The 19,674-nt window shown below is 46.3% G+C and overlaps 1 protein-coding gene across 1 annotated transcript; it reads right to left on the bottom strand.

Annotated features, from left to right (window-relative positions):
* Positions 1-1,083: 1,083 nt before the first annotated feature.
* On the bottom strand, positions 1,084-13,358 carry LOC140420734 (uncharacterized). The gene is made up of 2 exons (XM_072504719.1): positions 13,208-13,358; positions 1,084-8,696 (listed from the first exon to the last, which is right to left on the bottom strand). Exon 2 carries the CDS (start codon positions 8,327-8,329, stop codon positions 5,975-5,977), a length of 2,355 nt encoding a protein of 784 aa, XP_072360820.1. The 5' UTR covers positions 8,330-8,696; positions 13,208-13,358; the 3' UTR covers positions 1,084-5,974.
* Between the last annotated feature and the right edge of the window lie 6,316 nt (positions 13,359-19,674).

Below are 19,674 nucleotides of genomic sequence, written 5' to 3' on the forward strand. Positions count from 1 at the left end.
CGGCCCCATTGAATGTGACTGGGTTCATACTGTCTCCCTGAGATTGTTGATGTAAAGTCACGTCAGACCCACACTGCCCGATTTCCAATCCAATTTATTTAAAGGTCCCAGAAGTCTGACTCCAACCTTAAATGTTGTTCTGATCCTGTCAGTAACATTGTTTTGGAACTCACTAGTATCACCACATAGGCAGTCATCAACATGCATCATAAAGATGCCCGAGTTTCCTGCCTTGGTACCAATAAAGCACGGCAGCTTCTGCCTTCAGGTAGAGACAACCCGACTTGAACAAAACTGATCTAACTGAGAAGTGCTATACACTCTGAAACATTGTTCAAAACATAGACAAACTTATTGAACTTCCAAAGTCTTCCATACATCTGGTACCTTGGGAGGTTGCAGAAACACTGCCCTCTGGAGGTGATCCCCCAGCGCAAATGCAGCTATTATGTTTCTTGACTGAAAGTTCCGGGAAAATGTCACGAAAAGGGCCAAAGAAATTTCAAAATTACCTTTCCCACTGTGGGCGAGTCCACTCTGACCTCTTTATCTCCCAAGACTTCTTCAAATTCCTGAGCCACTAACCTCACCTTGGGCCTTATAAGCGCCATCCGGTTGGACCTTTTCTGTGCAGATCCATCGATGTGTTGATGCTGGCTGACCCCGATCTGGGACCTCTGAACACACGCCAAACTCTGTCCAACTACCAAATCTTTCTGTTTAGCCTCCCGTACGCCTTTATCCCCTCATTTTTCGGCAGCTACTAAACCCTCTCGGTTACAGGGACTTCAGCATTGCCCCCAAACATATCCTTGGTGTAAAACCGTCAATTGCCTGCCTGAAATGTTCCAGTTATTGAAATTACATTGAATGGATGTCAAAGAAACAGACCAGAAACAGCTCCCTGAGGTTCTGAGGAGTCCCCAGTGGTCAGTCAGACTGAACTAAACACGGGTGGTATAAAACAAACAATACTCACCCCGGTATCTGCTGTCCACGGGGACTTGCCTTTAATCAGAGCCGTCAGTGGATCCTGTTCCTGACACCAGGTTCTTGTGGGACAAATGCCACTCGGAGTCCAGAGTTGGTCAAAGTTCGGGAATCTTTATTACAAACACGCAGGGAATGCTTCAGCGAACCGAAGCATCTCTGGGAGTAGTTACAATAACACACGTTTATACACAGTACAGTTGCAGCTGTTTTGTCTGCAATTTGGTGGGAAAGTACAGGACGTAAAGGAAACAACTCGAAAATAGCTCACTTATTGGCTACAGTGACTTCATCTCTCATAAAACACATCTCGGAAAACAATAGCCAGACCAGTAATCCAGAGACCCAGGATAATGCAATAGGGATCCAGGTTCGGCAGATGGTGAAATTTAAATTAATTAAAAATCTGGAATTAAAAGTCATCGATGACCATGAAAGCATTGTCGATAGTTGTAAAAACCCATCTGGTTTCTTTTAGATCCACCTGTAGTGGGGGAATAACACTATTTACTATCCAGGATAAAATTAATGTACTTCAGCCTTTGTGGATCATTCCCGTGGAAATGTGCTCTCCCCCAGGCTCAAAGAGCATCGGTCCACTGGAAGCAAAGTCGTGAGACCGGCCAGTCCAGCAGAAAGAAACCCTCCGACCCTCGCACTTCACCAAGTGTCAGAATGAACAAAGTTTGATTTGATTAAATGTATTCATGTGTACCGAGGTACAGTGAAACGTATTGTCTTGCGTACAATACAGACAGATCATTTTATACATGAAAAAACATAGGACATATGATAAATACACAATTTAAATACATAGATATCAGGTAAAGCATACGGAGTGTAGTGCTACTCAGTAGAGAAGATGTGTGGCGAGATCAGTTCAGTCCATAAGAGAGTCATTCAGGAGTCTGGTAACAGCGGGAAATAAGCTGTTTAGAATCTGTTATTGCGTATTCTCAGACTTTTGTAACCCCTGCCCAATGGAAGAGATTGGAAAAGAGAATAACCTCAGTGGGAGGTCTTTGATTTTGCTGCCCGCTTTCCCAAAGCAGCTGGAGGTGTAGACAGAGTCAATGGATGGGAGGCAGGTTTGTGTGAGGGGCTGGGCTGTGTTCACAACTCTCTGTAGTTTCTTACAGTCTTGGGCTGAGCAGTTACCATACCAGTGTCATGGGAGTGTCCCTTTAAGAAATGTTTTGACTTATCACAAGGCTTCAGTGATGTCATTGTGTGGGTGGATCTGGGCTGTGGCTCTGGGAGTTGGATTTAACTTTCGCTTTGGTTTGGGGCTGTTTTGTGGCTCTGAGTGTTTTGCTTTCGTTCTCACATTTTTGGCTGCTGTACTCAGAAAGAGGAGTATTTTGGCCTGTCTCTCTCTATCTTCATTTTAAAAGCTGTTTCCAGACTGCTTGATAACTTGAAAAGAAATCATTGTTTTCTGGAAGGAATTCAAACCTGCTGTTTTGGAAAGGAAACAAGAGCATCCAAACCAGGTCTTGAGTGCTGTGTGCTGGGCCACACCTTTGAAAAGGAGGTACTGGTTTATGGGATCTAGTTATTAAATTGGAAAAGTTAAAGGGGGGAATTTATTAAGGGTTATACATAGATTACAGTAGCTGTGTCGGGTATTTATGTTTGTAATTGATACAAATGCTTACTGTGTGTGTTAAGGCCTCTGTTGAATAACCCCTGAAAGGCAGGCCCTGTGCTCATCGTAACCAAAATCAATAAACAATTGTAGGTCAGGTGAACTCCATGATATACTTTGGAGTTTTCTAAACCCTGGCCCATAACACAAGCTGTGATGCAGCCAGATAAGATGTTTTCTATGGTGCTCCTGTAAAAATTGGTAAAAGTCAATGATAATCTTTAAAATTGTCACAAGTAGGCTTACGTTAAGAACATAAGAACTTGGAACAGGAGTAGGCCATCTGGCCCCTCGAGCCTTCTCCACCATTTAATGAGATCATGGCTGATCTTTGTGGACTCAGCGCCACTCTCCGGCCCTTACGCCATATCCCCTTTATTCTTTAGAAAGGCATCTATCTTTTTCTTTAAAACGTTTAAAGAAGGAGCCTCAACTGCTTCACTGGGCAAGGAATTCCAAAGATTCACAACCCTTTGGGTGAAGAAGTTCCTCCTACACTCCGGCCTAAATCTACCTCCCCTTATTTTGAGGCTATGCCCCCTAGTTCTGCTTTCCCCGACCAGTGGAAACAACCTGCCCGCATCTATCCTATCTATTCCCTTCATAATCTTATATGTTTCTATAAGATCCCCCCCGCATCCTTCTAAACTCCAATGAGTACAGTCCCAGTCTACTCAACCTCTCGTCATAATCTAATCCCCTCAACTCTGGGATCAACCTAGTGAATCTCCTCTGCACTCCCTCCAGTGCCAATATGTCCTTTCTCAGGTAAGGAAACACTGCAATGAAGCTACTGTGAAAATCCCCTCGTCGCCACACTCTGGCACCTGTTCGGGTTCACTGAGGGAAAATTCAGAAAGTCCAATTCACCTAACAAGTGTGTCTTTCGGGACTTGTGGGAGGAAACCGGAGCACCCAGAGGAAACCCACGCAGACAAGGGGAGAACATGCATACTCCGCACAGACAGTGACCCAAGCGGCAATCGAACCTGGGACGCTGGCGCTGTAAAGCAACAGTGCTAACCACTGTGCTACCGTGCCGCCCATGTGGCAGACACTGTGGCAATGCTGAATTTCCTTAGTTTTCTGAGGAACTATAGGTTTCTTGGTCGTCGCGTCGATGTGGGTGGACTAGGACAGAATGCTGGTGATGTGCACACCTCGGAATTTGAAGCTACTAACCATCTCCACGTCGGCCCCATTAATGCAGACAGGGGTGTGTACGATACTTCGCTTCCTGAAGTCAATGACCAGCTCCTTAGTTTTGCTGACATTGAGGGAGAGATTGTTGTCATTACACCATACCACTAGGTTCTCTATCTCCCTCCTGGACTCTGACTCATCGTTGTTTGATATCCGACCCATTACGTCGTGTCATCAGCAAACCTGTAGATGGAGCAGGAGCAGATTTTGCCACACAGTCGTGTGTGTATAATGAGCGTAGTAGGGGGCTAAGTACGCAGCTTTGTGGGCCTGGTATTGAGGACTATCGTGGAGATGTTCGAGATCCGAACAACTACGGTCGTGTCATCAGCAAACATGTGGATGGATTTGGAGCCAAATTTTGCCATGCATTTGTGTGTGTGTATAGGGAGTGCAGCCTTGCGGGGAATTGAGAACTATCATGGAGGAGGTATTGTTGTTTATTCTTACTGATTGTGGTCTATGGGTCAGAACGTCGAGGATCCAGTTGCAGAGGGAGGAGCCTAGTCCTAAATTTTGGAGTTTTGATATGAGCTTGGCTGGGATTATGGTGTTGAAGGTGGAGCTGTAGTTAATGAATAGGAGTCTGACGTTGGAGTCCTTGTTGTCGAGATGCTTCAGGGGCGAGTATAGGGCCAGGGAGATGGCATCTTACGTGGACCGGTTGTGGCGGTATGCGAATTACAGTGGATCAAGGAATGCTGCGAGTATGGAGTTGATGTGTCCAACATCTCGAAGCAATTCATAATGATCGATGTCAAGGCCACCGGATGATAGCCATTGAGCCACGTTGCCTGGTTCATCTTCGGAACTGGTATGATGGTGGTCTTCTTGAAGCAGATGGGAACCTTGGAACAGAGGAGGGAGAGGTTGAGGATGTCCGGAAACACACCTGCCAGTGGGTCAGCGCAGGATCTGGGTGCACGACCTGGCACAACCAACGAGAGTGCCGGTCGTTAGTCTGCGACTCTAGATTAGTTTGGTATCGTCTCTTGGGAGTCCCTGTTGGCTTTGCGGAGGTCATATATAGATTTCTTGTATAGGTCAGGGTTGCCTGCCTTGAACACCTTCAGTCGGGAGTGAACCTCCCAATTAAACCATGGATTCTGGTTGGGTAACGTACAGGCTACCTTCTTTTGCACGCAATCTTCTACACTAACTGATGAAGTCTGTGATGGTGATGGCATACTCGTTTAGGCTGGCTGCTGAGTTAACATAGAACATACAGTGCAGAAGGAGGCCATTCGGCCCATCGGGTCTACACCGACCCACTTAAGCCTTCACTTCCACCCTATCCCTGTGACCCAATAACCCCTCCTAACCTTTTTTGGTCACTAAGGGCAATTTATCATGGCCAATCCACCAAACCTGCAAGTCTTTGGACTGTGGGAGGAAACCGGAGCACCCGGAGGAAACCCACGCAGACACAAGGAGAACGTGCAGACTCCGCACAGACAGTGACCCAGCAGGGAATCGAACCTGGGACCCTGGCGCTGTGAAGCCACAGTGCTATCCACTTGTGCTACCGTGCTGCCCTTGTTCTTGAATATGGTCCAGTCCACTGACTCCAAGCAGTCGCGTAGGAGCTCTTCCGTTGCATCGACCTTCTTAAACGGATTCTCCCGCTTAAGTTTCTGCTTGTAGCGGGGAGAAGGAGCACCGTATTGTGGTCCGATTTTCCAAGTGCAGTCAGGGGATGGATCATCTGGGCCCTTGATGTTTGTGTGGCAGTGGTCAAGGATGTTGGGGCCCCTGTCGGGGCAGGAGATGTATTGGCGGAATTTTGGCAGTACACTTGAGGTTGGCCTGGTTAAAGTCCTCGGCCACGATGAACAAGGCCTCCGGGTATTCTGCTTCATTATTATTTGTAGCGGTTACAATTCATCAAGCGCCTTCTTCACCTCCGCCTGGGGTGGGATGTAGACCACCATGATGATGGCAGAAGTGAACTCCGTGGAAGGTAGTCTGGACGGTACTTCACAGTCGGGTATTCCAGGTCCGGGCAGCAGTAGTTCATCAGGGTCGCCACATCCGAGCACCAGGAGTTGACGAGGAGACAAACCCCTCCACCCACTCCAGGTTCAGTCCTGGATGTGATTAACAGCAGGAATAACAGCAGAATCTAAACCGTCATCACTTGTGAACCCTTTGGTGTCTCAGCATGTTGGATGACTGAGTGAATCCCTCTCCACAGTGAGAGCAGGTGAACGGCTTCTTTTTAGTGTGAACTCGCTGGTGTCTCCGCAATGCGGATGATGTTTGAAACCTCTTTGTGCAGTGAGAGCAGCTGAACGGTCTCTCCTCAGTGTGAATGCGCTGGTGGGACATCAGTACCCGAGAGCTTTTAAACCCACTCCCACAGTCGGAGCATTTAAAGGGTCTCTCATTGGTGTGAGTCACATTGTGTCTATGCAGGATGGATAATTGAGTGAATCCCTTATCACACACAGAGCAGATAAACGGCTTCTCCCCGGTGTGAACTCGCTGGTGGCTCTGCAGGTTGGATAACTGAGTGAATCTCTTATCACACACAGTGCAGGTGAATGGCCTCTCCCCGGTGTGAACTCGCTGGTGGCTCTGCAGGTTGGATAACAGAGTGAATCCTGTCCCACAGTCAGAGCAGGTGAAAGGCCTCTCCCCAGTGTGAAATCGTTCGTGTCTCCGCAGGTGGCCAATGTCAGTGAATCTCTTTTCACACTGAGAGCAGGTGAAAGGCCTCTCCCCAGTGTGAACTCGTTCGTGTTTCCGCAGGTTGGATAACTCAGTGAATCCTTTCCCACAGTCAGAGCAGGTGAACGGCCTCTCCCCAGTGTGAACTCGCTGGTGGCTCTGCAGGCTGGATAACTGAGTGAATCCCTTCCCACAGTCAGAGCAGGTGAAAGGCTTCTTTTTAGTGTGAACTCGCTGGTGTCTCCGCAATGCGGATGATGTTTGAAACCTCTTTGTGCAGTGAGAGCAGCTGAACGGTCTCTCCTCAGTGTGAATGCGCTGGTGGGACATCAGTACCCGAGAGCTTTTAAACCCACTCCCACAGTCGGAGCATTTAAAGGGTCTCTCATTGGTGTGAGTCACATTGTGTCTATGCAGGATGGATAATTGAGTGAATCCCTTATCACACACAGAGCAGATAAACGGCTTCTCCCCGGTGTGAACTCGCTGGTGGCTCTGCAGGTTGGATAACTGAGTGAATCTCTTATCACACACAGTGCAGGTGAATGGCCTCTCCCCGGTGTGAACTCGCTGGTGGCTCTGCAGGTTGGATAACAGAGTGAATCCTGTCCCACAGTCAGAGCAGGTGAAAGGCCTCTCCCCAGTGTGAAATCGTTCGTGTCTCCGCAGGTGGCCAATGTCAGTGAATCTCTTTTCACACTGAGAGCAGGTGAAAGGCCTCTCCCCAGTGTGAACTCGTTCGTGTTTCCGCAGGTTGGATAACTCAGTGAATCCTTTCCCACAGTCAGAGCAGGTGAACGGCCTCTCCCCAGTGTGAACTCGCTGGTGGCTCTGCAGGCTGGATAACTGAGTGAATCCCGTCCCACAGTCAGAGCAGGTGAATGGCTTCTTTTTAGTGTGAACTCGCTGGTGTCTCCGCAATGCGGATGATGTTTGAAACCTCTTTGTGCAGTGAGAGCAGCTGAACGGTCTCTCCTCAGTGTGAATGCGCTGGTGGGACATCAGTACCCGAGAGCTTTTAAACCCACTCCCACAGTCGGAGCATTTAAAGGGTCTCTCATTGGTGTGAGTGACATTGTGTCTATGCAGGATGGATAATTGAGTGAATCCCTTATCACACACAGAGCAGATAAACGGCTTCTCCCCGGTGTGAACTCGCTGGTGGCTCTGCAGGTTGGATAACTGAGTGAATCTCTTATCACACACAGTGCAGGTGAATGGCCTCTCCCCGGTGTGAACTCGCTGGTGGCTCTGCAGGTTGGATAACAGAGTGAATCCTGTCCCACAGTCAGAGCAGGTGAAAGGCCTCTCCCCAGTGTGAAATCGTTCGTGTCTCCGCAGGTGGCCAATGTCAGTGAATCTCTTTTCACACTGAGAGCAGGTGAAAGGCCTCTCCCCAGTGTGAACTCGTTCATGTTTCCGCAGGTTGGATAACTCAGTGAATCCTTTCCCACAGTCAGAGCAGGTGAACGGCCTCTCCCCGGTGTGAACTCGCTGGTGGCTCTGCAGGCTGGATAACTGAGTGAATCCCTTCCCACAGTCAGAGCAGGTGAAAGGCCTCTCCCCAGTGTGAACTCGCTGGTGTCTCCGCAGGTTGGATAACTGAGTGAATCCCTTCCCACAGTCAGAGCAGGTGAACGGCCTCTCCCCAGTGTGAACTTGCTGGTGGCTCTGCAGGCTGAATAACTGAGTGAATCCCGTCCCACAGTCAGAGCAGGTGAACGGCCTCTCTCCAGTGTGACTGCGTTGATGCCTTTCCAGCTCGCATGGGGCTCTGAATCCCTTCCCACAATCCTCACATTTCCATGGTTTCTCCATGGTCTGGGTGATCTTGCGTCTCACCACGTTGGACGATCAGTTGAAGCCTCGTCCACACACAGAACACCTATACAGTCTCTCCAAGCCGTGAATGGTGTCGTGTTTTTTCAGGCTGTGTCACTGGTTAAAGCTCTTTCCACAGTCAGTGCTCTGTAACAGTCTCACACGGGTGTGTGTGTGTGTCTCAGTGCTTTTCCAGACACACTGATGTTTAAAATCTCTTGAAGCAGACAGAATAGACAAACATTTCTCCTTCTAGATTCAAAGGCCGATGATATTCGGTTCCCAAGAATTGAGTGACTCAGTCAGTTCTTGACGTGATATTTAGTTTGAGAGCTCGGCCTCAAACCCCTCTCGTTCGAACTTCCTGCAAACAGATTTTACAATAGTAATCATTGTCAGTACAGGATAGAAACTCAGAACAGACAATTCTAGTTTCTATCGAACATTCTCTCCTCTCTCTTTCCCTGAAATGCTCTAAATCTCCATCCCACACACTCTCCCTCCATTCTCATTCTGCTGTATCTAATCTTCACCCTCCCAATTCTCCTGAAGGTGCTGATTCAGGCTGATTGACAGATCCAAACTCACTGCTTCCTGTCCTGGACACAGAGACCTGAAAATCTTCATGCAGGCTGCCAGACAGATACATGTCTACATTACTGGATGAAAAATGTGTGTAATAAACAGACTGTATTCACTTACTTTCCCTCCCAATTTTCTTGAAGGTGCTGATCAACAAATCTAAACTCACTAAAACCTGTACAAGAGTAGAGAATCTCCAGACAAGTACATTTACTGATTAGAGATGGGGAAATTCTGAGGAAGAATTTTATTTAGTCATGGAGTGGTCATGACAGGGAACTCACTGCCCACAAGGTTTGTGGAAGTCCAGGTGATCAATAATTTAAAATAAAATAGGATGGTCACTTGAAGAAAATAAACTTGCAGGGGAACAGGGATATCGAGAGGAATTGGGACTGACTGGATTGCTGTACAGAGAGTCAGCATTGACTTGAGTTGCCAGGAGTTGGGGGACCCTATATAAACTGAATCTGACGAGGTTGGTGGAACAAATGGAGGAGGATTTCAAAAGATGGGACATGTTACTGCTCTCGCTGGCGGGTAGAGTGCAGTCGGTCAAAATGGTGGTCCTTCCGAGGTTTCTGTTTGTGTTTCAGTGCCTTCCCATCGTGATCACTAAGGCCTTTTTTAAGACAGTAGGCAGGAGTATTATGGGGTTTGTGTGGGCGAATAAGACCCCGAGAGTAAGGAGAGGGTTCCTGGAACGCAGTAGAGACCGAGGAGGGTTGGCGCTGCCAAACCTGGGGAGCTACTACTGGGCAGCAAATGTGGCGATGATCCGCAAGTGGGTTATGGAGGGAGAGGGGGCAGCATGGAAGAGGATGGAGATGGCGTCCTGTAAAGGAACGAGCCTGGGGGCGTTGGTGACGGCACCGCTGCCGCTCTCACCGACAAAGTATACCACGAGCCCGGTGGTGGCCGCAACGCTAAGGATCTGGGGCCAGTGGAAAAGGCACCGGGGTGCAATGGGAGCATCGGTGTTGTCCCTGATCAGGGGTAACCACCGGTTTGTCCCGGGGAAGATGGACGGGGATTTCCAGAGCTGGCATCGGGCGGGGATTGGAAGAATGGGGGACCTGTTCATCGACGGGACGTTTGCGAGCCTAGGGGCACTGGAGGAGAAGTTCTAGTTACCCCCGGGAAATGCCTTTAGGTATATGCAGGTGAGGGCTTTTGTGAGGCGACAGGTGAGGGAATTCCCTTTGCTCCCAGCACAAGAAGTTCAAGATAGGGTGATCTCGGGTGTATGGGTCGGGGAGGGCAAGGTGTCGGAAATACACCAGGAGTTGCAAGAAGAGGGGGAAACACTGGTAGAAGAGTTGAAGGGTAAATGGGAGGAGGAGCTGGGGGAGGAGATTAAGGAAGGTCTGTGGGCAGATGCCCTAGGTAGGGTTAATTCCTCCTCCTCGTGTGCCAGGCTCAGCCTGATACAATTTAAGGTGGTCAACAGAGCGCACTTGACCGGGGCGAGGTTGAGTCGGTTCTTTGGGGTAGAGGACAGATGTGGAAAGTGCTCACGGAGCCCGGCGAACCATGTCCATATGTTTTGGTCATGCCCGGCACTGGAGGGGTTCTGGAGAGGAGTAGCGGGAGCAATATCTCAGGTGGTGAAAGTCCGGGTCAAGCCAAGCTGGGGGCTAGCAATATTTGGAGTGCAGGAGGCGAAAGAGGCCGGCATTCTGGCCTTTGCGTCCCTAGTAGCCCGGCGAAGGATCTTGCTAATGTGGAAGGAGGCGAAGCCCCCCAGCCTGGAGGCCTGGATAAATGATATGGCTGGGTTCATAAATTTGGAGAGGATTAAGTTCACCTTGAGAGGGTCTGCGCAGGGGATTTACAGGCGGTGACAACCGTTCCTAGACTATCTCGTGGAGCGTTAGAGGAAGGTCGGTCAGCAGCATCAGCAACCTTGGGGGGGGGGGGGGGGGAGAACGGGACGGACGGGACTGCCTGGGAGGGTGGATGAGCAAGAGATAACATGAAGGGTTGGGGAAACTGGCACGTACGGCCAGTGTACAAAGCTGTGTAAATATATCATTTTGCCATGTATATATCTTGCTCTGCGCGATTTCTCAGGTTTTTTTTGTTACGGGGGGGGGGGGGGGGTTATTGTTTGTAAGGGAGAAAAATTGTGTTAAAAAACTTCAATAAATATATTTTTTTTAAAAAGCATTGACTTGAGTTCCCAAATGGATTCTGTCAGTGCTGCAATGACTGTATGACTGGAAATATATAATGTAGGTACAGTACTATTTACAAAACTAGAAATAATAATACATGTATTTCATTACGGAACCATCAATAATACCATACAATACATAACATATCAACAACACGAGACATATCTCTGTCCGATATTACATTGTTAAAAATTAATTTACGGGATGTGGACAATGCTGGTTATGTCAGCATTTGTTACCCATCCCCAGTTGCCCTTCCGAAGTAGTGGTGAGCTGCCTTCTTGAACCGCTGCAGTCCTTGAGGTGTAGGTACATCCCCTGTGCTGTTTTCTTTAAATTAGTTTTTTATAAATTTAGAGTGCCCAATTCATTTTTTCCCAATTTAGGGGCAATTTAGCGTGGCCAATCCACCTACCCTGCACATCTTTGGGTTATGGGGGCGAAACCCACGCAAACACGGGGAGTGTGTGCAAACTACACACGGACAGTGACCCAGAGCCGGGATCGAACCTGGGACCTCGGCGCCGTGAGGCAGCAGCTCTAACCACTGCTCCACCATGCTGCCCTACATCCCCTGTGCTGTTAGGGAGTGAATTCCAAGATGTTGCCCCAGGGACAGTGAAGGAACAGCAATATATTTCCAAGTCAGGGTGGCGTGTAACTTGGAAGAGAACCTCCAGGTGTTGGGGTTCCCAGGTATCTGCTGCTCTTGTCCTTCTAGGTGGGAGTGGTTGTGGGTTTGGAAGGTGCTGTCTGAAGAACCTTTATGAGTTACTGCAGTATATCTTGTAGATGGTAAACACAGCTGCTACTGTTTGTCGGTGGTGGAAGGTTTGAATGTTTGTGGAAGGCGACGCGATCAATCAGGCTTTGTCCTTGACAGTGTCAAGCATCTTGAGTGTTGTTGGAGCTGCACTCATCCAGCAAAGTGGAGCATATTCCATTACACTCCTGACTTGTGCTTGTAGATGTCTGGTCGACAAGCTTTGGGGCATCAGGTGGTGTGTTACTCGCCGTAGAATTCCTAGCCTTTGACCTGCCCTGGGAGCTACAGTATTAATATGGCTAGTCCAGTTCAGTTTCTGATCAATGGTAAACCCCAGGATGTTGGTTGTGGGGGATTCAGCGATGGAAATGCCACTGAATGTCAAGGGGTGGTGATTAGATCCTCTCTTGTAGGAGATGGTCATTGCCTGGCACTTGTGTAGCATGAATGTAACTTGCCACTTATTTGGCCAAACCTGGTTATTGTCCAGGTCTTACTGAACTTGGACATGGAGTGCTTCATTATCTGAGGAGTTGAGAATGGTGCTGAACATTGTGCAGTCATCCACAAACATCACCACTTCTCACCTGATGATGGAAGGGAGATCATTGATGAAGCAGCTGAAGATGGTTGGGCTGAGGAAACTGCCCTGAGGAACTCCTGCAGTGATGTCCTGGAGATGAGATGATTGACCTCCAATCACCACAACCGTCTTCCTTTGTGCCAGGTGTGACTCCAACCAGTGGAGAGTTATCCCCCGATACCCATTGGCTCCAGTTTAGCTAGGGCTCCTTGATGCCATACTCAGTCAAATGCTGCCTTGATGTCAAGGGCAGTTACTCTCATCTCGCTTCTGGCATTCAGATCTTTCGTCCAAGTTTCAACTAAGGCTGGAATGAGGTCAGGAGCTGAGTGACCCTGGGGGAACTCAAACTGAGCATCCAGGAGCAAGTTATTGCAGAATAAGTGCCACTTAATAGCAACTTTGATTACTTCTTCCACCACTTTGCTGATGATGGATAGTAGACCTACAGAGAAGTAATTGGCTGAGTTGGATTTGCCCTGTTTACTGTCCCCTTAAATGTCCGTCATCTCCTGGGGAAACCAGCCCTTTAATTGTGAACATTAAGAAAGAGATCGTCCTTTTCGCCAGATAAATAAATGTGTCAAGCTGAGGGAACAAAGGATGTCAATGTCTTTAAGAGAGAGAGAGAGACCTGGGCCAAGCTTTGCAGAGTCTGCACCCTCCCTGGATTCACTTCCTTTCCCTTCAGTTGCTGCAAGTGACCAATTGAAGGTGAGAATGAGAAAATAAATGGAAAGTGGGAGAAAAGAAAGTGTTTTACTCACAGATGTTGGAGACAGGAGTCTGTGTGCAGCTCAAGCTCATTCAGGGTTGGAGGAACAACGGCTTTTCTCGGCAGAAACCTCCATGTCCAGCTTCCGGAATGAGACAATGGGGGAGCTCTGATTGGCGGAGAAACAGAGTACTTCCGGTTCTCCAATCTTCCATTGGGCACAAGTCAGCGGTAAAATCAGCGGGATTGAGCTCACCCTGCATATGCGCAGATTCCCCTCTCCCCGAGACATGCGCAGTCCTGGGTTGGGGAGGGGCTTCTCGCTCTGGCTGGAGCTGTCGACCGGTTGCCTGGAAACCGTCTTGACGATGTGCTGGGGAGGGGGAACAAAGGGTGGGGGCGGGTGCGCTCAAATGCAGTGACGTCACTGCGGAACGGATTTATTCGTATTGGCTGATTTAGAGGACGAGCTCCTTTGTGATGTCACAATGTGGAGGTTGGACAATGAGTTCCAGACTAAAACTTCCTCCTCTGGGCAACATCTGGGAGCAAATCAATGTCTCCCCCTTTCATGAGTTAATAAGATTTTGGAGCAGAATTTAGGCCATTTGGCCCATCGAGTCTGCTCTGCCATTCTATCATGGCTGTTCTCATCCAGGCTTTAATTCAACCATACTGCCAGTTCACCATTGCCCTTCAACCCATTACCAATTAAAAATCTGTCTTCTATAAATCTGGATTCAGCCCTTTACATAAACTGTGTGACATTCATGGAAGTTTGTCAACTGAAGCGTTATTCTCAGTTAAATTCAGCTCTCAGCTCCGTCGCTGCCTGTCATTGACATGAAAGGTGCCCGAGGCTCAAATGGGAAGTCAAAACTTGTGACTCGAAACCAACACCTCAACATTTGTCAGTCAAATCCATGTTATTTATACTGGGGTTTTTATTATTACATTTAGGCACTGGAGGCAAAGGGTGGGGGTTTTAAAGGGTAGCTTTCACTTTCGAACTTTGTATTGTCTATAATGTCAGCCGTGGCTCAGTGGGCAGCTCTCTCACCTCTGAGTCTGAAGGTTGTGGATTCAAATCCCAGTCCAGGGACCTGAGAACAAAAAAAAAACATCCAACATTCCTCCTCGCAGCACTGAGGGAGTGCTGCACTGTCAGAACAGCCTTCTTTCACATAAGATACTAAACTGAGGCCCTGTCTGTCCCTATCAGGTGGATGTTAAATATCCCACAGCCACTATTTTGAAGAAGAGCAGGGGAGTTATCCCCGGTGTCCTGGTCAATATTTATCCCTCAATCAACATCACTAAAAACAGATCATCTGCTCATTATCACATTGCTGTGTGTGGGATCTTGCTATGTGTAAATTGATTGCTGCGTTTCCTACATTACAAAAGTGATGACACTTCAAAACTACTTAATTGGCTGTGAAGCACTTTGGGACGCCCTGTGGTTGTGAAAGGTGCGATAGAAATGCAAGGTTTTTAATTGAAGATACTGATCGTGTTATCGAGAACGTAATTGATTTCAGCTACCCCCAACTTACCATTTAATAAATTCATTTTAGGTTGGACAGCACTTGAATCAATTAAGATGAAGGCAGAATTCTCTGGATAGTAAATTCAAAAATAAGTTTATGAAAAGAAAAAAGTTTACTGAACTTTAAGGCATTGACTTTTCCAACTTCATGTGAGTGATCAGTCAGTAGAAGCGTAACCCTCTCTGGCTCTCTCTTCAACAGCAATATTTGTTGAATTCAGCCTCGGGAGTCAGGCTCCTTCTTTGACAGTAATTTCCTTGGAACTCGGCCTCAGGAGTCTTCAGTACTTGGCCAGCAAGGAAGACGTTCGGAACCTCTACTTTTATCACCAAAGTGACCATTACCTCATAACATGACAATTGGTCAATTTGGTCACTAGATTAATTGATTTGGATCCCCAATTACTGACACCACCTTCTCTCATTAACTTTGGCAGGAATACAATAGAACTGTTTCATACTATCCCTTTATCTGCTTCTATAGAATTCCTTATTTTACAACTTCAAATGATGAGGTTAATCTGACCTTGAAAGTCTCTCTTGCCAGTACATTTATCTTCATTACACATTCCTTTTTTAAAAATTTATAAATTTAGACGACCCAACTATTTTTCTCCAATTAAGGGCAATTTTGCGTGGCCAATCCACCTATCCTGCACAATCGTTTTGGACTGTGGAGGTGTGACCCACACAGACACGGGGAGAATGTGTAAACTCCACATGGACAGTGACCCTGGGCCGGTATCTAACCCGTTCTCGGCACCGTGAGGCAGCAGTGAGGCTAACCACTGCACCACCATGCCACCCAAAACATTCTTTACATATACAGCAAATAAGCTTTTGAAGAAATTTAGAGTACGCAATTCATTTTTTTCCAATAAAGGGGCAATCCACCTACCCTGCACATCTTTGGGTTGTGGGGGCGAAGCCCACGCGAACACGGGGAGAATGTGCAAGCTCCACACGGACAGTGACCCAGAGCCAGGATCGAACCTGGGACATCGGCACCATGAGGCAGCAGTGCTAACCAGACAGTGCTGCCTTGCTTTTATATTTTTACAGCTAATAAAAATCAGTCTTTTACGAGAACTACTGATTCATTATTGATTCATTCATTGTAACTGAATTAAGGATCAATCATCTGTTACTGATTCGTGGATAAATAAAACAGTAATCTTTAATTCATATATTTGGTCACTCCAAGGTACACTGATTCAAAAAGACAGTTTGTGAAAGACAATAGCTTTATTTCTTACTCATCTTGATTGGATTCAACAAACAGCCTTGTGGCTGAGCCAGACATTGGCACAATTTAATGTTCGTTTTCTTGTCAAAATTATTGAAGAATTTATTTGTTTCAACAATTAATGCTCACTCAGCAGCGTCGAAGCATTCACGTTTATACAGTATTAATTTCTGAAATAAAGATCTCATCACACGCTAGAGTTTAACATGGCTTCTGTAGAAACCAACTATTTTCTAATACACCTGATAGGTAAAAGATAGCTATTTAGCATAAATATTAAGCCCCAGTTTTAAATACCCATTTTAAATTAAGGATTTCAACACTCATAACCTCAGGTCATCTCAAAACATATAGCTTCAACAGAAGAGAGACACAAAACAGCACGACACAGCATAATTCCATTATAGATTAAAACAGTACTTTTACTGAGCTCCATTGTTCTAACAAATACATTTGTAAGACAGTGTGACATTAAAACACAAGTCGTACCAGGTATCATTCCAAGGACAGGGCAGGCACCATAGCAACATTAAGGTGCTAGTGTCCGCAATGTGGAAAATAGCAAAGTCAGCAGAAGTCTAGTTTAAACTGGTTGTGATAATAGCACAGAATTGCATTCCATAATATACACAAGTATTCAGATATGAAACATTTAAAGCTAATGTTGCACATTGAAGATTGACAGCTAACCGTCAAATCAAACTCATTTGATTCTAACTTAAACCAATTAGGATTACATAGGGGTGTATATAGATGGCTAAAGACTGATATGATATTGTATAACCGTGTAGGTCCGTACGGCCATCTTTATTCAAGAATCATCGATACTTTGATCTGAACTATTCGCTGTCTCTATACTTTCACTTTTCCACTCTAACTGTTGAAGTAAATGCAATCTGTTTTGCCGTAAGCAAGAAATCATTTCTGTATTATTTCAAAGTTAAATTGTGTACAAGTTGCTTCTCTTTAAGTCCTTTTTGCTAGCCGGACTTATTAGAGAATAAGATTTAAGTGATTCTCAATTGTAAACAAATAGAGGCAATAAACAAATCTTATTTGCACCCGAGAAGTTTTAACTCAAATTTCTACTGAGTTTTATCATAGAATTTACAGTGCAGAAGGAGGCCATTTGGCCCATCGAGTCTGCACCGGCTCTTGGAAAGAGCACCCTACCCAAGGTCAACACCTCCACCCTATCCCCATAACCCAGTAACCCCACCCAACACTAAGGGCAATTTTGGACACGAAGGGCAATTTAGCATGGCCAATCCACCTAACCTGCACATCTTTGGACTGTGGGAGGAAACCCACACACACACGGGGAGGATGTGCAGACTCCGCACAGACAGTGACAAGCCGGAATCGAACCTGGGACCCTGGAGCTGTGAAGCATTTGTGCTATCCACAATGCTACCGTGCTGCCAACACGGATATCACTGGTATATCTTGGGCCTTAGTTAAAATCATTTCATAAATTGCCCTTAGTGTCCATGATAAATTGCCCTTAGTGTCCAAAATTGCCCTGGGTTATGGGGATAGGGTGAAGGTGTTAACCTTGGGTAGGGTGCTCTTTCCAAGAGCCGGTGCAGACTCGATGGGCCGAATGGCCTCCTTCTGCACTGTAAAATCTATGATCTATGATCCAAACCAAATCCTACATTATTGCAAGCTGCTACTGACATGAAAACAATGAATACACTGATCGAAGTTCCACAGGGGGAGACTGGCAAAATGAACTATCTGTCAAGGACACTTTTACCCCAGAACAAACCTAATTCTTACTCTGAGACCGACCACGAAATACTGCTGGCACCGATCCAAAAGCCTCTCATGGCTGATGTGTTGGGTGTTCTGGATCCATGAAACACATACAGGCCACCAACACTTAAAACAGTACTACACTATTTTATTAAGCTAGAAACTGTTGAACATACTTTCACTGTGGGCTAACACAATGTTAGATTAAACTAAAGACCTATGCCTGTCCTAACCAGTCTATGCACTCAGCACATGGTAAAGATCTGTGCTGTAAGCTCTGTCCTTCTGAGAGGCTGCATCCCGAATGAGCGGGAAAACAGATGCACTCTGTCTTTATAGTGAGTGTGCTCTAACTGGTAATTGGCTGCGGTGTTGTGTGTGTTGATTGGTCTTGCTGTGCGTCCATCAGTGTGTGTTTCGGCACCATGATATACTGGTGTATATTATGACAGTGGCAGCTTTAATAGACTGTGAGATTTTTAAACAAGAAAAGCCTATTCGGTTAAGCAACGAGCCTCATGGCAAACAAAGTGTAATACAACTTAACCCATTAAGCACCAAACAGCTTGAAGTTGAAGTGATAAAGACAACAACCTGGGTTTTAAACCATTTAAAAGATCTATCAAAAAAAGATTTTGTCACTGGTTTAAAACCAGAACTGTCTGCAGCTTTAAACTTGATCCTACCCAGACTTCAGTCCAAAACCACCTCTCCTCCTCCATTACCGACAAATCTGTCCAGAAGAGATATGAAATTCCTTTCTCGTGTTGAAGACGGCCATTTTGAGAGTTTCAGATTTCATGATTACAAACTGGTTTCCTACGATGAAGGCCTGCCTCCTGGCTACAGGGATACGCCCCAAGTCACGTATCGCTAAAAGTTGTCAAGAACTGTTAACTTAAGAAAACTGTCATTATTTTGAATGTTGCTTTATTCATTTTAAGAAATTAACAAATCTTGTTAGCTGTGCTTCCTTTAACAGAATCGACAAATTTATCTACAGAAAACCAAGTTCATTCAGCGCAAGATTGGTTCAGTCATATATTCAATAAGTTGTTCTGTTTGATATTTTAAAATAAATGTTTAAAATTAGCTTGAAAATTAAAACTACAGACAATGTGGAAACTGTTTTTGAGGAAAGTAACTCTGATTAAAAAGCAAATCCATGGATAGAACACATCGTTCTAAGACACTTGATAACGGGAATTTGGCAGCAATCCAACTTTTACTCCCAGTCCATTTGAGTGATATATATATAAAAAACGTTTAGAGATGCAAATGGCATCATTCCAAGTTATCCACCCACTATACGCCCATTTTTGTTTCTGCAGGAAAATTAACCCTTTCAACAAGCTTTCATGCATCACCCAGAAGATGTCAAAGACTTGACAACTCACAAAGTTCAAAGAAAAACTATTTTTTTAATAAGCGTTTTATTGAGGTATTTCTTTGGCATTTCAACAACAACAAAATCAACAATATACATAACAAGAAAAATATAAACATAGTGCAAATTCCACCTTCCTCTCCCACAGGTCTTGCCATTACTTACCCCCCTAACCTACGTGAACCTAACCCCTTTCCTCCCTCCCCCCCCTTTCTGCTGATGATTAGTTCTCTGCGAGGAAGTCGATGAATGGTTGCCACCTCCGGGTGAACCCCAGCAGAGACCCTCTCATGGCAAACTTAATTTTCTCCAGGCAGAGGAAGCCAGCCATGTCCAAAAGCCAGGTCTCCGATTTCGGGGGCCTTGAGTCCCTCCATGCCAACAATATCCGCCTCCGGACTACCAGGGAAGCAAAGGCCAGAACATCCGCCTCTCTCTCCCCTTGGATTCCCGGATCCAGCGACACCCCAAAAATCGGCACCTCCGTACTCATTGACACCCTCGTATTTAATACTGTGGACATGGCATCGGCAAACCCCTGCCAAAATTCCCTCAGTTTTGGACATGCCCAGAACATAT

The sequence above is a fragment of the Scyliorhinus torazame genome, chromosome 5 (genome assembly GCF_047496885.1).
Source record: "Scyliorhinus torazame isolate Kashiwa2021f chromosome 5, sScyTor2.1, whole genome shotgun sequence".
NCBI lineage: Eukaryota > Metazoa > Chordata > Chondrichthyes > Carcharhiniformes > Scyliorhinidae > Scyliorhinus > Scyliorhinus torazame.